General features: G+C 39.9%; 1 protein-coding gene across 5 annotated transcripts in view; it reads right to left on the reverse strand.

The window, feature by feature from the left end:
- dlgap1a (discs, large (Drosophila) homolog-associated protein 1a) overlaps positions 1-23,145 on the reverse strand; it is a 290,495-nt gene that overhangs the window by 156,293 nt on the left and 111,057 nt on the right. For 2 of the 5 annotated variants that reach the window (XR_001164996.3, XM_021309084.2), the window contains exon 3: positions 8,484-9,999. Coding sequence is in view for 4 of the 5 variants with exons in the window: in XM_021309084.2 (XP_021164759.1) it covers positions 8,484-9,887 (1,404 nt within the window). In the remaining variant the exon portion in view is untranslated. Of the gene's footprint in view, positions 1-8,483; positions 10,000-16,463; positions 16,796-23,145 lie in introns of all 5 variants that reach the window. The other 3 variants (XM_036137810.1, XM_021309085.2, XM_012849744.3) reach the window with 3 other exon arrangements.

A 23,145-nucleotide genomic window follows, 5' to 3' on the forward strand; every position in this document is an offset into this window, starting at 1 on the left:
CTCAAAAGAGGGGAAGAGGAGGAAGAGGAGAAGGAAGAGGATGGCTCTTCAAACTAAGAGGAAGTATAGGAAGTGGGTTGGTGGGTGGTAGGATGCTGGGTGGATAAAAAGCTTGAGGGTGAGTTGGGTAAGTGCAGGAAAAGCAGAGGGATCAGGAAGAGTGCTGGAGAACAATGTACCGATGTTCCTTCCAGTGTTGTGGACACACTATAACTTTACCCTAAAATGTTGATAAGTGTTAGCATTTTTATTATCTAGAAAAAAAAGCATCCCAAAACTGAGACAGCTTGTTAGTGATGTTAGCAAAAACCAGGAAAATGCTATTTTGTTAAGCTCTTCAAGGTAGGATCAATTAAGATTAGGACTGACACATTTTGCTTCAGACACATAGATGAGTCACCTAATAACTTTGTATTGTAATGCTCTGCATATTGGCTGAACAGTTGTTTTTTATGTAGTTTGAGAAAGAAATAGCCTTGTTAGACACTGGGTCTTTCTGCTCACATTACTTACAAACTCTTGTTGCAAAAAGTGTTTTTTTGCTAAAGGTTAAACATGTTTAGTTAGTTCTGACAACATAGTTAGACCTCAATCGTTTGGATTGACAAACATCCATCCAATCCCCACTTCATTGTGGCATTGAGCCAGCAAAATCTCGATGTAGTCCTTCACACTGCGTCAACAGTGTAAAAAGCACATGCTTCCAATCAGTAGGGCGTGTGGGCGGTCATGGGAACGAGTATGGACCCGTAATAACAGCTTGCAGCCTTGAGTTGAGCTTTAGGTTCAATTTAAAGCAAGGGGGAAACATATGCAGAGCAGCTGGGGTTCCCTCCTTACTGCAAGCTGAGAATGTTGATGTATTTCTTTTGTTTTTGGTTTGATTTATTTTACCACAACTGAAGAATCAAGAAAACAAGAATCTTTATAGTCATTATGTGTTACCATAATAACATTTTTATGAGACCCCGGCTCGGAATCTAAAGATTACACATAACATGCAGAATGAACAAGACGTAGTTTTTATTTTTCACTTTTTCAAGGGAGAGAATCTAATGACAAGACAGCTGGCGGGTCATGCACTGTACACGTGCTCCTTTTGTTGTAGAGTGGAAGAAAGTGAAAAAAGACATATGGAAGAAGTTGCTTTGGACAGATGAGACCAGTGTTTTTGCCTACGTGCAAAAGGTGTCAAACATGGGGATGGCATCTTGCATTGAGGATGTTTTTTGTGTGATTTAGACTTTAGACAGGGAAACTGCCTGGAGTTGATGGAAGATAGAGGAAGCTAAATCCAGGACCATCCTGATAGGAAATCTGTTAGAGGCTCCAAAGACTTGGGGCTGGGGCAGAAGTTTGTCTTCCAGCAGGACAACGATCTTACGCATACAAACTGACTCCATCCAGTCTGGCTGAACTCCAGGTGTGGGGAATGGGGAAACATTTGTTTAAATAGTAAATGGACTGAACTTACATAGCGCTTTTCCAGTCATGCTGACCAACCAAAGCGCTGTACTCTATAGCCACATTCAGCCAGTCACTCTCACTAACATGCACGCATTTATACACCGAGACGCAGCTCGGTAGGCAACTTGGGATTAAGTGCCTTGCCCAGCGGCACATTGACATGTGGCAAGGGGAAACTGGAATCAAACCCACAATGTTCCGGTTGCCAGACCACTACTCAACCCATCAAGCCACAGTCGCCACATTTAGGTTACAAATGTGCAACGCTTTCTCCAAAGCTTTCTCCAAAGCACTTTCAGTTGTAATTGCAGCAAAAGTGGCTTCTATAAAATATTGACTCATCGGAGGTGTTACGGCTGCAGTGGGTCCCTGCCTTTTTTCTGGAGACAGGCCTTCTGCAGGTGTTGTCTTTTTCCTTGATTAGTTCTCTGCGGCTTGAAAAGTGGCCGTGCTGCAGCAGAGAAGGAGGGTTCTTTCCCTCTCCCTCCACAGAACCCATTTGGTTTGTATCTTATGATTGGGTTTTGTTAGGTTTGTTTTGACATTTGCTTATTTCTAGTTGGTTATGGGTTTTGTATTAATCTATTTTGGTTTCTCATTTCAGTTATTCATTATTCCAAGTTTTATTTCTTTAATATAATTTAATAAATTCCAATTTCATTGAATCATAAAATCCTTGTGTGGTCTCCATTAATGTTACCCCACCAAACGGGCCTGGTGGACGTAACAGAGGTCAGTACTATTACCCACTATGCATTTTAGGTTTTTGTTTCTAAAGACATTTGGAAAACCAAGTGTAATATTCTTTCCACTTAACAGCAATGTGATGTTTGCATTGGTCCACCACAATAAGATTTACTTCAGTATACATGTTTGCATTGTGGTAGAAGGTTTTAAAAAATATGTATCCGTGTGAATGTTTGCACAGCACTGTATATCCTCCTTACTAAAAGGTGCCTTGTTGAAGACAAAATCAGTGTTATTCACTTCATTTATTGGTAATGATGTAAACTCTGCTCAGATTTTAAAATATGTGATTTTTGTTTCCCAGCTTGTCAGTACAGCAATCTTTGGGCCTAATTTTATTACCTTTTTTGTGGGGTTTTAGGAAGGACAATATCTTTAGAAAGTTTATATTCTAATAAATAAATTAAAACAATCCCTACACCTGGGGCTTATATATGTTATGCCATTTATGACGTGATAAACTACAGCTCCCATGATGCAACATAGTCAAAATGTCCACCGATCTCCCAGCATGCAATTTGGTCAGCGTGACCACCGGCCCTAGCAAAGAGATAACGTCGCTATGGTACGGTATAAAAAAAGTGTGCAAACTCTGCTCTATCTTCTTCACTGGCACAATGCCAACTGGGAAGACACGCACAGCCGTTCATCCCGTCCAACGGGATGAACACGTGGTCACCCCACCCCCCATCCGCCCGCCACATGGCACGTGGTCGATTTCTTGCTGGACCGAGAACTTCAGAATCAAACTCATCCCTGCTTTTCCTATGCAGGAGGTCGACTTTAAAAAGTACTTTGAATTCACTTCGATCAGAGACTGAGACCCGCTTATCTCCCGTCAAGGGACGCTTTTGTTCTGGCAAAACAAAGCGTCTGAAAGCCCAGGGACTGCGTGGTTCCCCCCTGCTCCTTCTGCCCCTCATGGACGCGCTGACATGCAGCTGCAGGACGCCGGGACAGGCCCGGAGCCGGACCATTCTCACTGAGGCAACGTCTGAGTGAAGAAAGGATTTTACTCTTGTTTGACCTCCTCCTCACGTATACCACGTAAGGTCGTAGGTCATATGTCATCATAGTCGCCATCTTAGGAAGGTGTGAAGGAGGTTCTGAAAGTTAGATTAAGTGGCTCTGGAAGCATCACAATCTAGTTTCAAGTCTGTCTTCTCAGACCTATTTTGTCTTTCAATGCTGCTGTGTCAAAGACCTGACTTCTTGAATATGGTGTTAAACTCTGAATTGAACTAAGAATTGCTACCTCTCATTTTAATCCATTTTGACTTGTTTATTTTCATTCATTTTCTTTTGCATGTTTATTTTTAGTCATAAGTACTGTTCCTAGTTTATTGAATTTGGTTTAATAAATAATAACGTGTGGAATAGTAATTGTTTGTGTTTATTTTGATCCAGAAGGTGCATGGTCTTTCGGACTACAGAATTACCTCTTTTTCAGTTAACATCTGAAATCAACAGGGACATTATCATTAGTTTGTGGTAAAGGAGTAAGGATTAAACTCTAATTGCAGTTATAATTTGAGTTATCAACGCTTGCTGGATGAAACAGAAACTGGTCAGATTTCCCTGTTCCAGCATAAATGAGTTCATAACAGCTAATTAATAAAATTATTATTGGTATTAATCATCTCAAGCTTATAGCCCTGGGATCATAACCATTTGAAGTATATTTTTTATAGCTACCATTTGAGTTTGAATGATCTATTATTAAAATTATAATATTAAATTATAATTAATAATAATAATCATAATCAAACAGGTTTCTGGCATAACATATAACACTAACATATTTAAACCTTGAAAGAAATGAAGCATGTTGATGCTGCGTCATGTTAAGTTTAAAGGTCTAAACTAAATTCTCTAAGCTTGTGTATGTAAGCTGGAAGGATATCGTTGTTAAGATTTTATCTTTACTCATACTACTTTGGGGTCAGCTCTTACACAGTATTCCAATCAAAGATGTTAAGTTTTACCCACAGTCTCATAAGGGTGATAATGTGCTGGTTTGTCAATACAAAGGAAGAAAGAAATAGGGAATAAAGTCTAAAGGTTGTGAATAATTTTAGCCTTTACTATAAGTTACCTAAAACAGCAGGTGTATTTTCCTTAAAAGCAAAGGCCATTCTTAAATTTTTCTTCTGCTTACTTACGGTACCTCAGTTTAGTATTACACTTTATATCCCTGCAAAGTATTCGCTGGTATTATTCATGGGTGTCTTTGTACTCAAAATGTCTCTGCTGTTTATTATTGTTAGAATGGTCTTGGCGTACTCAGTTGTTTAATATTCTCATCAGAGTTTTGCCATATATGGTTCATTCCTTGTGCTATTTCTTGATGCCAGTAAATAATAGCAAGTGTATCTGCTGTACAACTGTCAGTTCACCCAGGTACAACCCAAGAGAACTAACACTGGTTTTAATGCAACTCCTGATTATCTACTCTGAACTTCAGACCTTAGTGGAAACATTACAGACTGAAACAAGTAGGAAACAGTCCTGAGAAGAATTTTCAGTGCAGAAAAGTTCAGGTAGATGCAGTCATTGTGCATTACAGATTAACTGTGTCCTAAATTTCAAAAGTCCTGTGATCTTAATCTAAAACAACTAAACATATGATTGTTTAAAAAATAGTTTTAAAATGACTCCAAATTATTATCTGATTCATTTAAAAGAGTAAAAATGTCTAAGTGCATCGTATTGCCAGTTTTAGTGTGTCCCCAGCCTGAGTCAGTGATATCTAGTCATGTATTTTTCCAGCCATGTAAAAAAGCACATTCTATTTTAGTCAATATCAATTTAGTTTTATACCTGAGCTGAGAACAGCTCATTAAATCTTTTATATCATCTCAGCCATAACATCACTGTTCAGATTATTTTTTGTTTGTTTTGCAAATAATTGAATGTACACAAACCAGAGGTGAAAAACAGCAGAAGCAAAAGCATTGCTTTCAGTGCCAAAATATGGAGAGAAAAATTTGAAAAACACACCTAACAAGGAGAAGAAGCAGGTTAATAGTTAAAAAAGTGAATGTCAAGGCAGGCCACAGTGCTCTGGTAGAAGGACCAAAGGGCTTATATGTGGGTAAGATGTTCATGCTGAAACTGGTGAGTTTCACAGGACCAAACTGGCAACTTGTGCAGGAGCAGAAGGAGAGGACTCTTGCAGGAATATCTCAGAGGCCGACAAAGAAGACAGGTCCTTGATTATTTGGATGCCATAAAGAAAGGTGTACAGAGTGATCATTTGAAGATGGGAGGAATGCAAGCAGGACTCGCCTGAAGCTAGAAGAGAATGTCATCCCTAAAGTTTCCAGAAACCAGAGAAGAGACATCTGCATATCCTGTGGTAGGAACTTACTTTAAGAAAGAAGTATTCCTAAATAAAGGAGCCTTGAGCCAAAATGCTGAGTAGCAGCCATGCTAGCAGTAGCAGCAGTGATGGCAAGGACAGAAAGGACCATAGCAGTGAGGTATGCTGGTGAAGATTCTCAGTCATCCAGGTCATGGTCACTCCAAAAAAAGTAAGAAACAAAGCAACTGGACTTGTTTTCCATAGTTGAAGATGTTTCGCTTCCTCTCCAGGAAGCTTTCTCAATTCAAAAAGTCTGGAGTAATGTGGAGTAACAAGCTTTATACTACTGCCCAACAAAGGCCACCCTTGAGGGTGAGAATTGAGGTGATGATTGGCTGGAATTAACCCTATAGCTGTATTGTAAGTTTTTGAGAGTTGGAACCTAAGGCCCCCTCCTCTGTTTAAGGTAGTTTTTTCTCTCTTAACGTAGATGGCTTCCTTCACACCCCTTTCAAACCATCTGTCTTCTTTGTTCAAAATGTGAACATTTTGGTCCTCAAAAGAGTGTCCACACTCTTTAGACTGAGATGGTGGCATGGAACTGGGCCCAAGTATGATGTGGTATGAATCACGCCCAAGGATAAAAGGTGTAGCTGGGATGTGAAGCTGGGTTGAATTCAAGTCAAGTATGCACATTTCAGCAGCAAGGCGGTTCAAAGTGCTTTTCATCATGAAAACATAAAAACATCATAAACACATCAAAACGGTCACTGGTTGTGAGACCAGTAACAAACATGAAATTGTATCAAGTGAAAACATCAATACATATCAAATATGTTGGTCAATGCTCCTGTTATTATGGGGCAAAAGCAACTCTAAACAGGCAGGTTTTCAGTCTTGATTTAAAGGAACTCAGTCTTTTGAGTGATTTGCAGTTTTCTGGAAGTTGTTCAAGATAAGCGGAGCAAAGAAGCTGAATGCTGCTTCTCCATGTTTGGTTCTCGGTCTGGGTACGCAGAGTAGACCAGAATCAGACGATCTGAGTGGTCTGGAAGATTGATACAGCAATCACAGATATTTACTATATTTTGGTGCTAAGCCGTTCAGTGGTTTATAAACTAATAGAAGTAATTTAAAGTCTATTGTCTAACCTACAGTGAACCAGTGGAAGGACTTCAGAGCTGGGGTGATGTACTCTATCTTCCCAGTTTTAGTGAGAACACGAGCAGCAGCGTTCTGGATCAGCTGCAGCTGGAGCTGTGACACGGAGTTAGAAAAAGTCTGTCATGGCCTGGAATGAAGCTTGGCCCAAGTGCAAAGTAAAGGTGATATAAGGCTCAGATTGAAGCCTTGAGCTTCCTGACTGAGGCTGCTGTCACAATGTTCATCTTTGAGTAAAGAGTTGCTGCTAAGATAGAACCATTTTTTACAGTGCTAGAGCGAGGGCTTTGATAAAACTGATATGAGGTAATGGAACACCAAAGTGTTCAAAATTAAATAAATAAATAAAACATTATGAAATGATGACCTACTTGAGTACATGAGATATAAATATTTAAAGTGACAATGAAATTGTGTAATAACTGAATGTTTATAAAATTATCAGCTCATTATGATTCAATATTTTTAAATTTTCTTTAAAAATTTGTATAATAATAAAAAATTATAAATTTCCCATTAATGTTTCTCTCAATGATATAAAATTGTTGTTTAGTTATTATTATTTCATTCCATCCGTTTTTATTTCAGTGTCCTAAATCAAAAGTCCTCTTTTTTTAATAATGGTGTTTTTCACAATGGCCTTTTTATTTCATTATGAGATAAATAAACAGAAAAATAATGCATCACCCGAGCAATATCTACAGTAACAAAACACCTAAAAATTACACCAGCATTCAAAGCAAAACCTCAAATGAAATAACTATTTTGTCATGTCAACCAGCTCTGAAGGTGACATCCTTAAGTTTTATGTTACAAAATCTTCACAGATTTTCATGAGCACATCTGCTTATTTTATTTCAGTTCATATTACAAGTCATGTTGCTTTCAAAACTTGTTTTTTTATTTGTTTCATTTCCATTATTGTAGTTGCACAGTAAAAGGGAATGCTGCTAAGTTAATGTCTTGATGCAACCATCTGGTTATCAGATAGAAAAGTATTTTTGATCAATTAGAATAATTAGCTGAACTTGACTACATTGTGACTGAGATCAAGTAGGAATGCAGGTGACTCTAAAGCTGTCTGTATGATCGGATTAAATTAAATTGACTATTTCTGTATATAAATTGGAAGTTGTTTTTGTTGTTTATTGAGGCAACCTTTGTTGTAAATTCTACAGGCTGGACGAAAAAACTGAATTGAATCTACAGTCGCTGAATTATCACCAAAGCCTATAATATGTTAGTTTTACTATCTAAATTTGATATCTGGATGTTGTTTCAAGAAACATCCAAATATAAAATATTTACATTTATATTTTCAATTAATATCAAGTTTTTCCATAATTATCAATATTATATCTTGAAAACATCAAACTATTGTTGAAACAGATCACAATTGTTAGCGAGTCAAGACAGTGGAAGTAAGGAGTACTTTTTCATATCATAAGATAAATCACCCATAATACTAATAAAATAAGCAGTTAACTCACAGTTGCACCAGGAATTAGGTTTGGAATTGGGTCTGTACATACGTTTATGTACAAAGCAGACAAAAAGCTGGCTAGATCTTAGATCGGTGAATCACTAATGGCAGTTAAGTAGTCTTTTGAATGCTTTTCTCAGATTGTGAAATTATAAGAAAGAGAAAAATTTGGTGAGGAAAACCAATGCTTTACGTGACTGGATACCACTGACTTAGAGGTAACATTGGTAAAAAGTAAGGAGTGAAGAACAAGAGGCAACAGTGGAGGGGGGGGGGGGTGATTTAACTATTTTTGGCTGGAATCAGGGAGGAATTATTTACCTGTAAGAATTGGCAAGAAGGGTCCTGCTGCTGACTGCCCTTAGATTTGACTAGCGCTCTATCTAGGTCTAGGTTACCAGATCCTGCGCTGGCTCGTAGCTGGTTGTGGCTGCTGCTGTTGGTGTAGACCTCTTGGGCCCTGCTCACCGTTAGGCTTGATGACCATGCCCCTTTCTTCTCAATAGGCCCGTCCACAAGACCCAGTGGCAGCAAGGGGCCACTTCCTCCACCGATACAGACATCGCTCTTATTGCTGTTACCACTAACTGGCACACATGGAGATGAAGCTGTATATTTCACATCGCTGTTGCTCCAAGAGGCTTTGAGTGCAGAATGGTGGTGAGTGCGGCCATGGCGTGCATGAGTGTGTGTATGTTCGTTAACTGTCCCATAGGGATCCATCATGAAGTACTGCTGGGACTGTGAGGAGGAGAGATTTGGGAGGGGAGCCTGGGGATACTTATCGGGGTTGTTGCCGGGGCAGTGGCCTGTTGAAATGGCAACAGGTGAGGGGGAAATAGAGAGGGAGGGTGAGGGTGGAGGTTGGTGGTGATGAGGGTGGTAAAGACACAGCTCCCGTTCCAGGTTGTCATCTGAGCTCCAATATCCAGACCCCGGAGCAGATGCTGAGCCATGAAGCTGGGGATGGTGGTGGTGGTGGTAGCTTCGATGCTTGGGCTCAGCTGATCTACAGCGCTCACGGCTCTTGCTGCGCTTCCGATGGCGAACTCCCCCTGGAGGAGCTGCACCTTCTGGGCTGGCCCTTGAACCACCACCACCGCTACCTCCTCCACCACCACCATAAACACTCCCATTATTCGCCCCTTTTGAGGACTGTTGTGCCCCTTCCAATGAATGTGACTTTGTAAAGAGTTTTTGTACTGAGTGGACCAGGTGGCGAATTCGCCCAGGGCTGTCATTGTTGTTGTCATTGGCTCCTATTCCCCCGCTGTGAGACAACACTCCTCGTTTGTACTGCAGTGTGTGGTAGCCATCTCTGGAAAATATTGGCTGTTGCTCAAAAGGGTCCGCAAAACTTACTGGCACCCAAGATTGTGATTTACCCCCATAGCCTCCCCCCCCTCCTCCTCCTCTTCCTCCTCCTCCTACATATGGGAGCATGGCCATACACTCATCCTTTACCTCAGGATGGTGAGCTGAGGAGGTGGAGTGACACCTCCTTGGGAAGGTTCCATATGGGACAATGCTGTTGCTCTCAGAGGGGTACGAGACACGTTGAGCATTGTAATAGGACAACTCAGATGGATGTGGCATGGGAATGGGCAACGGCATGTCCATCTGGCTGAACAAATATGGTTTACGGTCAACATGGTGACCCAGTGGATCATATGGCTCATAGGAGACCACATGATGGTGACTCCGACTACTGGACAGGCCTTTCATAACAGGGCAAAGAGATGAATGAATGGAAAGAGGAATGAATGGATGAAAGATGCCAGGCCTGTGATCAGAGAATGGCAGCAGAGGATTGTCCCTGGGAGGAGAGGTGAAGGCTCTAGAAAACAGGAAGAAGAAAAATAAAGCAATCAGTGAAATGCAGTACATGAATTCATTTTATTTTCAATTCAAATTTCATTTTCAAAAGAGCATATTAATTATAATTTTGTATCTTTGTAATGAAATTAAATTATATTAGTGTTGTAGATATGATAATCTTTAAATGGTTGATACTTTTAACTCTCACAGCACCATTTGTAAGACCTTCATTTATGGAACAAATATTTTTGCAAGCAGTACTTCACACTTTCACCCAGAATTGTTCTTAAATTAAAATATTCCATTCAAGAACAATGAAAAACAATTTAGTAACTAAGAAGACTGGTTTTCTTTTGAATTTTCAGCTGTTTTCCAAGATTTGTAAGAGTTTACTTAAAGCAAAAAAAAGTCAAGTTCTTTAGGATGTCATGTAAATTGTATTGTGAAGTTTGCAATAATAATCATTATCTTTACATATGCCATACATTCCAGTGTTCTCTGCATTTAACCCATACCCATCAGGGAGCAGCACGTAAAAGTCAACAATGAAATTGTATCAAAATAAATGAACTTTCTGTTGCTAAACTAAAGAAACAGGAAGATTTTTGTCTAAAGACCTGGACGAAATGCATGTAGTGATCCAATATGCAGTGTTACTGTGTCAAAAATAGTAGAAGAGATCAAAACACAGAACAGTACAGAATACCTCTTCTAGGAATCAGTTTGTTTGTTCCTTGTTTGCAATTTGTTTATATTTAAATGGAACCTGCATTACATTGTTTGCTTTAATATTTGCTGGCTGATTACTTAGTTAACTTAAAGCTATGATTGGTAATAATATTCAGAAACAGTTTTTGTTATACTGGGTAAAAATCATCATTCCATCCTGAAAGTAGTTAATACATTATGTATTCACAAAAAGGAGGTTAAAAGATCATTCTCTGTGGGCCTGTGAAAACTCTGACAAATCCATGCCCTTTGGACTGAACAGCAAAGATTGGTTAGAGTTTTGTTGCTGGTCTCACCCATAGACATTATATACTCATCCCCTTCTGTCCCTCAAGTTTCGGGGGAATCAACTCATCTATTGGTTGTCCCAAATGCCAATCATCCTGACGCGCTCATGTAACAGCAGTGTACGAGCTTGTTCCTTCTGAGTTTCCGCTTACTGCTTGCTGGATGCGCAGTTCTAGTCTTTACATATCCGGTTAGCTTAGCCGCTAGGTTAGCGGTTTGCCGCTCTTTGTAGCTCCACTGCTCTCACAGTATACTCTGAACATGGCTGAGAGTCACAATAAGCAAAGTTCATGTTTATGAGAAGACAAGAAAGGATTAATTAAAAAGAAATAAGACTAGAGTGGGCTTGGGAGATTTTTTTCACGCAATCCACCTAAAGAGCGAAAGAGCAAGGTAAGACGGTCTTGCGCATGCACAATTATTCAAAAGGGAACTTATGGAAACTTCCAGAAAAATCAATGACCCCAGCTTTAAGTGCAAACAACTGATGTTTATTATAAATAAAAAAATTTAATATTTCAAAACCGCCATTTTGTAAGACTCTATGAGGTAGTTGATGTTTAAGTATTGTCAATGTCTTACAGCAACACACGTCATACATGTCTGCACGAAAGGTTTGTAGAGTGTAAAAGGGTGATACCTGCATAATTAAATTGTCATATTTTCACATTTCCTGATAACGTTTAACAAAAACATGTTGGACTGCGAGCTCAGATGGCACAGATGTAGTGAGCCCTGTATGGGGGCCTTATTTCTCGACATGGCTGACCCAGGTTTGACTGCAGCCTGAGGTACTTTACCACGTATCTTCCCCCCTCTCTCACACCCCCTTTCCTGTCAGCCTACTTTAAAGAAATTAGCCACTAGTGCCACAGAAACTGTTCATACTTTCCCCCTGAAAATTGGCTAAGCCACTTAATGTCTAAACAGACTTATGTAAGCACAATGGAGGTTAGCAGAGAGGAGATTTACTACTTCATTGTTGCAGATACAGGAGCGTTACTGGCCTTTGATTTGCTTTTTCAAACATCACTGCATTATTTTGTAGCATTAGCACAGCTGGCACATGGCATCTTTTGGCATTTTTCTGTCCATCTTCCTTATAGGGAAAGTATCTCTGAACAACAAATTTTGTTTGCCTAAAGAAGTTTGCAAATGGTTTTCTTGTTGTACTCGCCATGTTAGCAGAGTTTAACTCAGGGCTCTCACTGACTATGGTGCGGGTTATAGTCCTGATCCAGTGCTGCTTCTCCACAAACCCCACTCAGACTGCTCCAAGAGAAACAGCCGCCAGCTATGGCTAAGGCTGTGAAAAGGGCGCTCAAACAGAAGTTCACGTGGTCTTTTCTGTTGCTATCCCTCATATGTTATTAAAAAACAGCTAAGGTTTTAGTTTTCTAGAGCAAAACACCTTATCAGTGTGCATAAATATCCTATTTCATCCTCCAATAGCCTCCCCGTTTCCTCATGTTTCTGTGTTGCCATTTTGTTTACACTACTTAAGTTATCCAAGTTGGTAGGGTGATTTTATTCTGAAATTTGCCAGGACTTTCAACTGTCTAGCGCCCAACTTGGCTCGTGAGCTTGATCCGGGGGACACTACAGTGTCCAACCAAACTTCCTTCAAGTGGAATTTGATGCAGTGTCGCAAGGCCTTGTTAACCAGACCCGCAATGCACAGAAGGTTGATGTGAGTGTGCACACTGATTCTGTCATCGTTTGGACGTGTCTGGTTATGGTTTTGATGTAGATTTGTGTTTTTCTTGTCACTTATGTTATATGGGTCTTGCCATACTGTTAGTGTTGCCGTCAGGGTTTTGCCATAAGTTCACTTCTTCATGTTTTAGCTTGTTAGAAGTTTTTCCTTTTAGTGTATTTATTTACTTCTAGTTAATTCTTACATCCATTTGTACTTGGAGTCTTGTGTTTATGTTATCAGTCAGAATATGTCCTTGTATTTCTATTCAGTTCCATTAGTGTTTATTTCAGTCTGTCACCCTTTACCATAGCTCCAGCCAAATTGCCTCACTGAATTCACCTGCTGTTGTTAATTAGGTTCAAGTTCTCTCCCCTGGGACTCTCCTTAGTTCTTCCTGTCTCCCGCAGTCACTCACTGCCAGATCATCAGAAAGCCATAGTCTTAGTGAACTTTCCAACAGTCCTTGCATTTTTTGAACATAGTCTCTGTTTTTGGATTGTCCCTGTTTGCTTTGTCCTTGCTGGACACCTCATTGGCTTTCTGATTCTGCCTAGCCCATTGTTCTTGTCTGCCTTCTCCTGCCTGTCATATCCTGCTGTGAGCAGCCTGCTCCACTCTAGAGTCTTTCCTGCCCATATCTGTTTTTGCTGTATTGTTTTATTTCATTTCTTAATAAACCTTTAAAGCTCTACTCAGTATCCGGTTGAATATCAGGTTCTCTAATTTGCTGCACATAACAGATTTTTGTTATTTGGGTTCCTTGTAGGGTCCGCACCGTACCTGCACTTTATTCGGTGTGAGCCCGACGTAACAGTTTCAACAGTAGCTCCCGGTTTTGGTCGGGTAACCAGCCACCGGGAAAAACTCATGGGCGTAAGGTCTTTGTTAGTGCAGGACTGCTGCCAAAAGAAGTGCTGGTGAACTTGAATACATACTAAGGAGGTAATTCAGCCATTTCATTCAGGTGTTGGACCAGAGACACATCTAAAAATTACAGGACACTGGCCCATGAGGACTAAATGTAGTTTTGTGGATGTCCTACCATAGGTACTATGTAACAGTCTAAGGCTGTCACAAACAATTATTTTAATAATCAATTATTTTATAAATTACTCAAATGGATAATCGGGTAAAAAATGTGGCACTCTCTTCAGATTTTTCACTTAATTACTTCTGCTTATTTTATGAGTAATATAAATATGTGAATGAAATGCAAATAAACAAATAATTCCTTTTTTGAATAACAAAATTAAAAGGATGTAAGCCCTTTCAGGTTTGTTCTGGTATCAATACAGTGCAGCTGCCTCTTTAGTGAAAATGGTCACAAACAAAAAAGGTGAATAAAGTTTCACTTGTATATTGTGGATTTTTTACAATACAAGGCATAATTGTATTCAAATAAAAAAGAACCATTTTAGTGTTCTTAATGCTAAAGTTAAACTATTCTTATTATTTGCCCAAAACATAAAAAGCAATAAACAAATAAAAATACACATTATTCAAAATTGTAGCAGGCTAAGTTAAATTTAGGCATGATACTGCCATTTTTAAAACCCATTTTATTTATATTTAATAGAACAGAATAGAATAGAAATGCCTTTACTGTCCCACAGTGGGGAAATCCAGTTTTGCAGTGGCAAAAAAGTAGACAGGAGATACCAGACTTACATACAAGATGTGAAAAAAACGCTAAAACAACCTATGGGGGGGGCTACATCTAAAGTTAAGCTCTATAAATTATCAGAAAGGTAAAGATACTGTGCAATTATTAATAGACAATTTAATTCAATTTTATTATATAGCGGCAATTCACAACACATGTAATCTCAAGATACTTTACAAAGTCAAATTCAAACAAATCATATAGACAGATTGGTCAAAAAATTTCCTCTTTAAGTGAACCTGTAACCATGTGACATACATCCCATCTCGGGACAGGAGCATTATGTCAAATTAATCGTACCTGTGGGTGCCTCCACAGTATATGAACGATGTGTACGCACACACTCACCCTCTTTGAGACAACTGGGTGTGACCAGGAAACACAGAGGCAGTTACAGGTTCACTTTCATTCATAGAACCAAGTTTACATTCGTAAACTAACGTTATATTTCATTTTAGTGAACATGTAACCATGTGACAACATCATGCCAAATAAGTCACAAAAGTTGACCTGAACAATGTACAATAGCACAGTACATATTGTAGATAATTTTCATTGCAATATACACACTTGTCCTGCAAAGAGAAACCATAAATGACCCAGTAAATGTAATCAACTGGGGCAACACATTAACGTAAAGTGTCATCCATCCACCACAGCCCTTAAAACTGAGGAATGGATGGAGGTTGCAGACAGGTTCAATCTATAAAACCTGGCAAATGTAGAGGTGGATGACCAACCAGCAGCAATGCATACCTCTTGTAAAGGGACATCACTGAACAATTCCCAGTGTTGTGCAATTATACACTGTTTAAAGTTATGTAATGTTTCTTAAATAACCATGTCTGTTAAGTATTGTATGGTGATGATCAGCTCTTAAGCTGATATCAAGACAATGGTTGAAAGGGATGAATTCGAGCACTAGCGATCTTTTAACAGCAAAACCTGCACACATATAGAATAAAGGAGTGACAACTTCTTTTCAAGTCCAAGAATTTAATAACAGAAATAAAATGAACATCCAGAGAACATCACTATGTATTGCTGTTTATCTGAATTAACACAATATTTCGATTAACAAATCCTCTCTACTAAGCTAGTGAAACTTAACTAAACTACTACGCAAAATGAAGATAAAAAGAAGCTAAGCTAAGGAACTATTTAAATGCAAAAAACAAACAAAAGACAAAACAAAAGTGGTTGGTCATAATCAGAATAATTCGGTGAATCCTTGTTCACTGCAGATCTGATTATAAAATAACATGAAATGGAGTTAAAAACATTTGGCATGTGTTTCAATCCATTCACAACGCAAAGCCCAAGTTAAACAAAACATTATTTGATGAAATAATATTTTGTTTAAGTTAAAGAACCAAAGTTCACCTTAAAGAATGTGAATCGTGGTTAAATTAGCTTAACTAATTCAGAACAACATTTGACATGTGTTTCAACCCATTCACAATGCAAAGCACAAGTTAACCAGAACATTATTTTGAGAAAATAACATTCTGATTACTGATTTGCCCAGTAAATTCATTAACAAACTTGGTCATAAGGGTTTACCCTTATGACCGAGTTTGTTAATCCGATTCTCCCTCCGGGCATCTGGGGTCGCTATAGCGAATCGGTGGCTAAAAGGTTACAGCATAAAGTTATCAAAATTACCTTTACACCAACATTAATATTCGATATTAATGCGGGGATAAGGCTCATAGCACCATCGAAGGATGGCCGAGCCGAACGGTTAGGTTTTGTGCTTTAAAACACTCCTTTTGAAATGTCCGGGACCGGATGTTTGCGAGGCTAATAGCATTAAGGCTAGCGTGAGCTACCGCTGTTAGCCCTTTGTTCTAAAGCATTATGTGTACAACAGTTCACAAGATATTTCACAATAAACCTTTTAACTTCTTCCTCAGCTCCCAGTCCAAACCTGTTTCTTGCCTCGTGTCAGTTATGTCCACTTTGGCCATTCCAGGAAGGACGTAAAAGCAGGGAGAATCGTCGGTTTGTTGCTGGCAGGCTAGTGCTTAGCTCTCCAGGTATGAGCTAACCAACAGTGTGTGGAGGGAATGGAGGCCTGTAGGTACTCCAGACAGCCTCTTACCCCGTTGCAGTCTCAATTGAGCAGGGGTTTTCCTCAGCATACAGCTCTCAGCTCCATCTGGGGTTCGCTTTGTAGTAAAGGCTGAGGAGAAATACAACAAGGCTGTTTTTGGCATGAAGGATCCTTCCTCCTGCATTTGATTATGAGGTTAAGACAGCAAACTTAACTCTGTATTTGCCCAGACATGTTCCCCGGGCGACGAGAGACCTCTCCAGATGCGGCCTGTGTGTTCTTTCAGGCCCGTGCAGGGCCCATGGCCCGAAGTAGTTTCCTGGTCCCCTCCAGGACGAGGTGGTCTGTGCAGCTGCTGAAGAGCTGGGATGAGAGCCCCCCTGAGGGCCACAGCCAGAAGAGAAGAGCTGAAGAGAGGGTCTGAAGAGATGTGCTGTGACTTTTATCTGTAGGAAGTGGTCACAGCTGACCTCCTGCTGAGAGAGAGAGAGAGGCCATCCTTTCTGACTGTGTATCCTTTGCAGGAGGAGTGGGATTCCTTTGTCAAACTCTTCCATTGTTCAGAATTCAATTTGAGATCAATTATTCATCATGGCGTTATTATAGCATAACACCAGGAAGTAGCTATAGTAGCTATGTTGAGTGGGCAACCATCCACTCCTTTCAGAAGGGGATGTCCAGTATGCTCATATGCAAGCCGAATAAGGTCAGCAACCCAATGAGCCAAACACTGTGTCGACACAGATTTTGGCCGTGCCTGTGTTGTAATTTCGGAACTACAGTGAAAACTCGTCCAGCCAGCGCCGGTGAGAAGCTCATTAAGAAGACGGCAGCTGCCATGACTGACGGTACAGTGGTATGACACTGGAGGGCACCATTACCCAAGCACACCACTCTCAAGCAGCCAAGCATAGCAGCAATAAGGCATCTAACTGGACTAAGGTCAAAATTAACAAGGACTATGCAAAAGGTAGAAAAACTGTAGCTAAAGTCAGGTTTAAAGGGTCATAATAAGATTCTACAACACATTCGTCCAAGGTTACTTAATTTCTTCTCTGTTTCAAAGTGATGCATTGTTGTCTAGGCAAGAGTTTTGTGCATTTTGCTTGTAGATAAAACTAAATAAGTTAAAAGTTTGAAGAAGTATTTCTAAGTAACTATACTCACGAGAGGCTGACAAGGATCATGAAGGGCACTCTGCTGTACCCTTTTCTGAAGGGGAAGAAAAGGATACTGAGCAAATTACAGAACAACAAACTGTTCGTAAAAGTGAAAGAGTATGAACACTAACTGAGAAGGGTAAAGAGCTTCAAGAGGAGAAACTTAAAGGACTCCAACACAGATATGCAGTTGTTTTTGAAAAAATTGAGATATGAAACAAGAATGAGCAAAGTGATATTAAGAAGTGAAGCCTCAGAAAGCAAAATAAAGGAGTTCAATACAGAAGTAAATACCACCTGCAAATATGTACAAACCATCTATGAACAAATACGGCAAACTCCCAATGCAGATGGAAGACGCAAAGGAGATGAAGGCACATCACTTTCTGCATTCATTGTCAATAGAGCTGACAAACAGCTAAAAGGAGACCTTGCAGAGGATGATGAAGAACCATGGCTAGATGTTGGGTCATGCTTTGGATCTGAAAGTACTAAATCCAGGTCAAAATCACGGACATCTAAAAGTGGTCCAAGTCAATCATTCTCACAATCAGTAAAAAGAATGGAAGCAGAGGCTGAGGCAGCTGCATCTCAAGGAATATTAACAGTAATGGAGGAGCAAGAAAGGGAAGCAGCTAAACTACAAAAGTTAGAGTGTGAGAACTTTGAAAGGTAGCAAGCAATGGAGGAGCAACGGAGAAAGATTGAACGGGAAAAAAAAGAGAAAAAAAAAAGATTGAATGTTGGAAGAAGTGGAAAACCTAAATGCTGCAAGAGCTTGAGTAAAGGTTTATGAAGAAGCTGAAAGTAGCGCACCTAAAACAAGCTCAACAATGTCCTGTTGCTCAACCTAAACACAACACAAGACAGAGACTCAAAGCATCTAGCCAGCCATGCATTCCTTATGTCACACAAGTTCCTATGGTTGTAAGTCAATCAGAGCCAAATAGTTGGCATTTTAGCAGAAGTGATAAGTGCTAATCTTCTTCCAACTCCAGAACCTGCATTGTTCAATGGCGGCCCTTTAAATTTCAAAGATTGGCAGTTGTCTTTTGAAACTTTGATTGAAAGAAAAAACATTCCAAGGAATGAGAGACTCTATTATCTCAGGAAGTATGTTGGTGGACCTGCAGAGAGAGTGGTTGAAGGATTTCTCCATGTGGGCACAGATGAAGCATAAGATTCAGCTTGGTAAGTGCTGGAAAAGCGTTTTGGAGAGCTATTCAACATAGCAAAATGCTTCAGAGAGAAACTTCACAGTTGGCCTATAATAAGCTTCGAGGATGGAAGTGAGTTGAGAGAATTACTAGACTTCCCTATGAGTTGTGAAGCTGTGATGCCACACATAAAGGCATTAGAGGTTCTTAATGATTGTATGGAAATTCAGAAACGCTTGCTGAAACTTCCAAATTGGATGACCACATGGTGGAACCGCATGGCTATGAAGATAAGAAATGCTTGTAATGGACAGCATCCATCATTTCATTTAGCTAATTTTGTATCCACAGAAGCTGACTTGGCATGCGCTCCCATAGTCTTAATGCAAGCGCTCAAAGGTTTAGAGATGAGTAAGCCCAAACATTCATGCAGCCAAGTCATTCAAGCAAAAACACTGACAAGAAAATTCAAGTCAATCAACCAACTCAAGTCATACAAATATTGTATCTTGCCTCTTCTGCAAAATAAATGGTCACACACTTAATACATGTTTTAAGATCACAGAAATCCCAGTCAAAGTTGTCAAATTTGCACAAACAGAAAAGCTGTGTTTGAACGTTGAAAAAGGGGACATCATTCGAAGAAGTGTGATAGAAATAAGCACATGCGAAAATGTCAGCAGAGACATCCTACATGCCTTCATGACTACAGGTTTGTAGAGTGTAAAAGGGTGATACTTGCAACTAGTGACAACTCTCAGGAAGAAAATGAAGCAGACTCTAAAGAAGCGGACAAACCACTGACCGCAATGTCCAATAGGGTAACTCAATTAACCTCAAACACATTGACATCTTCTATACTATCTGTTTTTGGTTTGATCTAAAAATTACCCAGACAGAGAAGTTTTGGTATATGTGCTCCTCAACCCTCAGAGTGATACATCCTTCATTTTGGATGAAATGGACAAAGATGTTGACACAGATAAATCTAAAGCTAATCTACAACTATCAACCATGTCTGCCAAGTCAACAGTTAAACCATGTGAGAAGTTGGTAAACCTTTAAGTTAGAGGGTATGAGTGTGAAAAAAGAATCCCATTAGCACCAGTCTATACAAGAGAGTTTATTCCTGTTAACAGATCACATATCCCAACATCTGAGAGAGCCTTAAAATGGCCACAACTTGAAAGACTTGCAGGTAAGTTACATCCAATGTTCTAATGTTGGTCTGCTTATTGGCTATAGCTGTCAACAAGCCCTCCTACCACAAGAAGTTCTTGCAGGCAAAGAGACTAACCAATAGGCAGAGTTAACTGACCTAGGCTGGAGCATAGTTGGCTGCTAGTCACAAGTTCAAAATAGCAATGATGATATCGGTACAAGTCACAGAATCGTTGTCCGTGAAGTAACTCAAGTGTCACAACCAGAACTCAGGCATTCAGCACTTTTACAGTTCTGGAAGTTTGTTCCAGATAAGTGGTTCCAATACTCCACTTATCTGGAACAGCTAAGTGGAGCATTGGAACTAAATTCTGCTTCTCTGTGTTTGGTTCTGGTTCTAGGTATGCAGAGTAGGCTAGAGCCAGAAGAACTTAGTGGTCTGGAGGGTTGATACACTGATAACAAGTCTGTGATGTATTTAGGTGCTAAGCCATTCAGTGATTTATAGACTAACAGGATGATTTTAAAGTCTATTCTCGGAGATACAGGGAGCCAGTGTAAGGACTTTAGAACCAGGGTGATGTGCTCTACTTTCTTAGTCTTAGTGAGGACGCGGGCAGCAGCGTTCTGGATCAACTGCAGCTGTTTGATTGACTTTTTAGGCAGACCTGTGAAAACACTGTTGCAGTAATCAATTTGACTAAAAATAAACGCGTGGATTAGTTTTTTTCAGATCCTGCAGAAACATTAGTCCTTTAATCCTGGAAATGTTCTTCAGGTGATAGAAGGGCACCCTTGTAATTGTCTCTAGATGCTTTTGGGGGTTCAGGTCTGAGTCCATCACTTCCCATGCGCTATCAGCCTTATCAACAAGGCCCAGAGCCCCCTTGACACCTGACACTGCCTCTCTCCCTCCCCCATTCAAAAGCTACAAGCTACACCAACATAGCATCTCCAGAACTTCTGTGTTACATTAACGCACAGTCTACTGTGTATATAGCTCTAGATTTTGTATGTACATATTTTGTCTGCAACATCAACACCAAGTCAAATTCCTTGTAAGTGCGAACCTACTTGGCAATAAATTTGTTTCTGATCCGGATTCTGATTACACTCAGATTTCAGACCTGATCAGTGGTTTCTAGCTGAAGCGACTGAAGTTGTGTGTTAACTTTTGATCTCTACTCTATTTGTCCGAAAATTATTACTTCATGGTTTGTTTTTATTCAATTCAAGAAAATGTTGGCACATCCATGCATTGATTTCTTCTAAGCATTTACTCAGTCCTTGAATGGGTTCATAGTCACCTGGTGACATGGTGATGTAGAGCTGTGTGTCATCTGCATAGTTATGGTAGCTGATGTTGTTTTTTTATGATCTGAGCTAGAGGGAGCATGTAGATATTGAATAGGAGGGGACCCAGAACGGACCCTTGGGGAACCCCACATGTGATTTGTGTAATCACTGTAAAGTTACCTACTGACACTAAAAAGTCCCTGTCCTTTAAGTAGGATTTAAACCAGTAGAGTGCTGTACCAGAAAGGCTGACCTAGTTTTCCAGTCGCTCTAACAGAATGGAGTGATCAACAGTATCAAATGCAGCACTAAGATCCAATAATACCAGCACTGTGATTCTTCTAGTCTGCATTTATATGGATGTCATTAAACACCTTGACAAGGGTGGTATCTGCACTGTGCTGAGTACGCAAACCTGACTGGAAAACGTCAAAGCGGCTAGTCATTGTTAAGAAGGTTGTTTAGCTGTTGCTTTCAGTGTACAGGATGTGCCTCTTTCCCAAGCAGCTTCATCTTCTGGATGCTGTAATTTCAGGCTCAAAAATATTGCATCACAAGGCAGAAACAAGTTCTACAGACTGTTAAGTTTACCCAAAGAGGCTTTTTTGTTGAAAATGGACTTGCTAGTGTAACATCAACAGCTGAAGCCATACAGCTGGTCAAAGAGTCAAGGGCACTTTGCAAAACAGGCAACCTATATCTCCTTAAGTTTGAATGAAACAAAAGGGACGTGCTTGCAGTGTTTTCCACATGAAGAGCCCATCCAAAAAAACATGACATGGCTCTTTGAGAATTCCACACTGAGCGTGCACTTGGAGTGCAGTGGTGCAGGGAAGCAGATGATTTCCAGTTTAGAGTCCAATACCGAAAAGACAACCCGTTGACTAGGAGAGGGGTGCTCTCCACTGTCGCTTTAGTTTATGACCCCTGTGGGTTTGTCACTCTATTAACATTGATTGGAAAGCAAGTACTACAAACATTGTTTAAGGATAAAGTTAATTGAAACAATGATCTCCCAGGCCACCATCTACCACAATCGGAAGCATGGTTGAGAGACCCGCCCAAGGTAGCAACTCTGAAGATCCCTCAAAGCTACTCACAAAATATCAATGTTGTACAATACAAATTACATAACTTTTCAGATGCAAGCCTCAATGATTATGGAGCATGTTCATATCTCAGAGCAAAATAACAGAGGGAGAGATCAGTTGTTCACTTGTCATAGGTAAATTGCAAATTACCATCACAAATGCTTCAACTGTCGCCAGCTGTGACTTCAGTCCACAATGCGGACATAGTCAAACAAGTCAAATTGGTCAAGACCAGTAAAGGCTATTGTCAGACTTAGACAGTTCTTCAGAGAATATAACGGTATTCAACAAAGAAAAAACAAAGAAACAGATCTTGAAGAGATGAAGCAAAGAAGTATTCATCATCAAAATGGTGCAAAGAGAAGCCTTTACTGAGGAAATACAGAAAATGAAACTCAAAAGAAAAATTCCCTACATAAGCCCAACAGACGAAAGCAGCTTAATGATTTCTTGGACAAGTGAGATGTTCTCAGGGTGGGAGGAAGATTATCCTAATCAGCCTTACACCATAATGCCACACCTGGCAATTCTTCCTAAAGAGTCCCAAGTATCAGCCTTACTTTTTAAACATTACCATGTATGTATAGATCACCAATTCAATTTTATTTATATAGTGCCAATTCACAACACATCATCTTAAGGCACTTTACAAAGTCAAATTCAATCAAGTCATACAGACTGGTCAAAAACGTTTCCTATCTAAGGAAACCCAACAGATTGCATTGAGTCTTGACAAGCAGCTTCACTCCTCATGAAACAGCGTAGAGAGGACAGTGAAAAGTCATCTGCACTGTCCATGGCTTTGCAGCAATCCTTCATACTGAACATGCATGAAGTGACAGTGGAGAGGAAAACTCCCCTTTAA

This window comes from Fundulus heteroclitus, chromosome 6 (assembly GCF_011125445.2).
Source record: "Fundulus heteroclitus isolate FHET01 chromosome 6, MU-UCD_Fhet_4.1, whole genome shotgun sequence".
Taxonomy (NCBI): Eukaryota; Metazoa; Chordata; class Actinopteri; order Cyprinodontiformes; family Fundulidae; genus Fundulus; species Fundulus heteroclitus.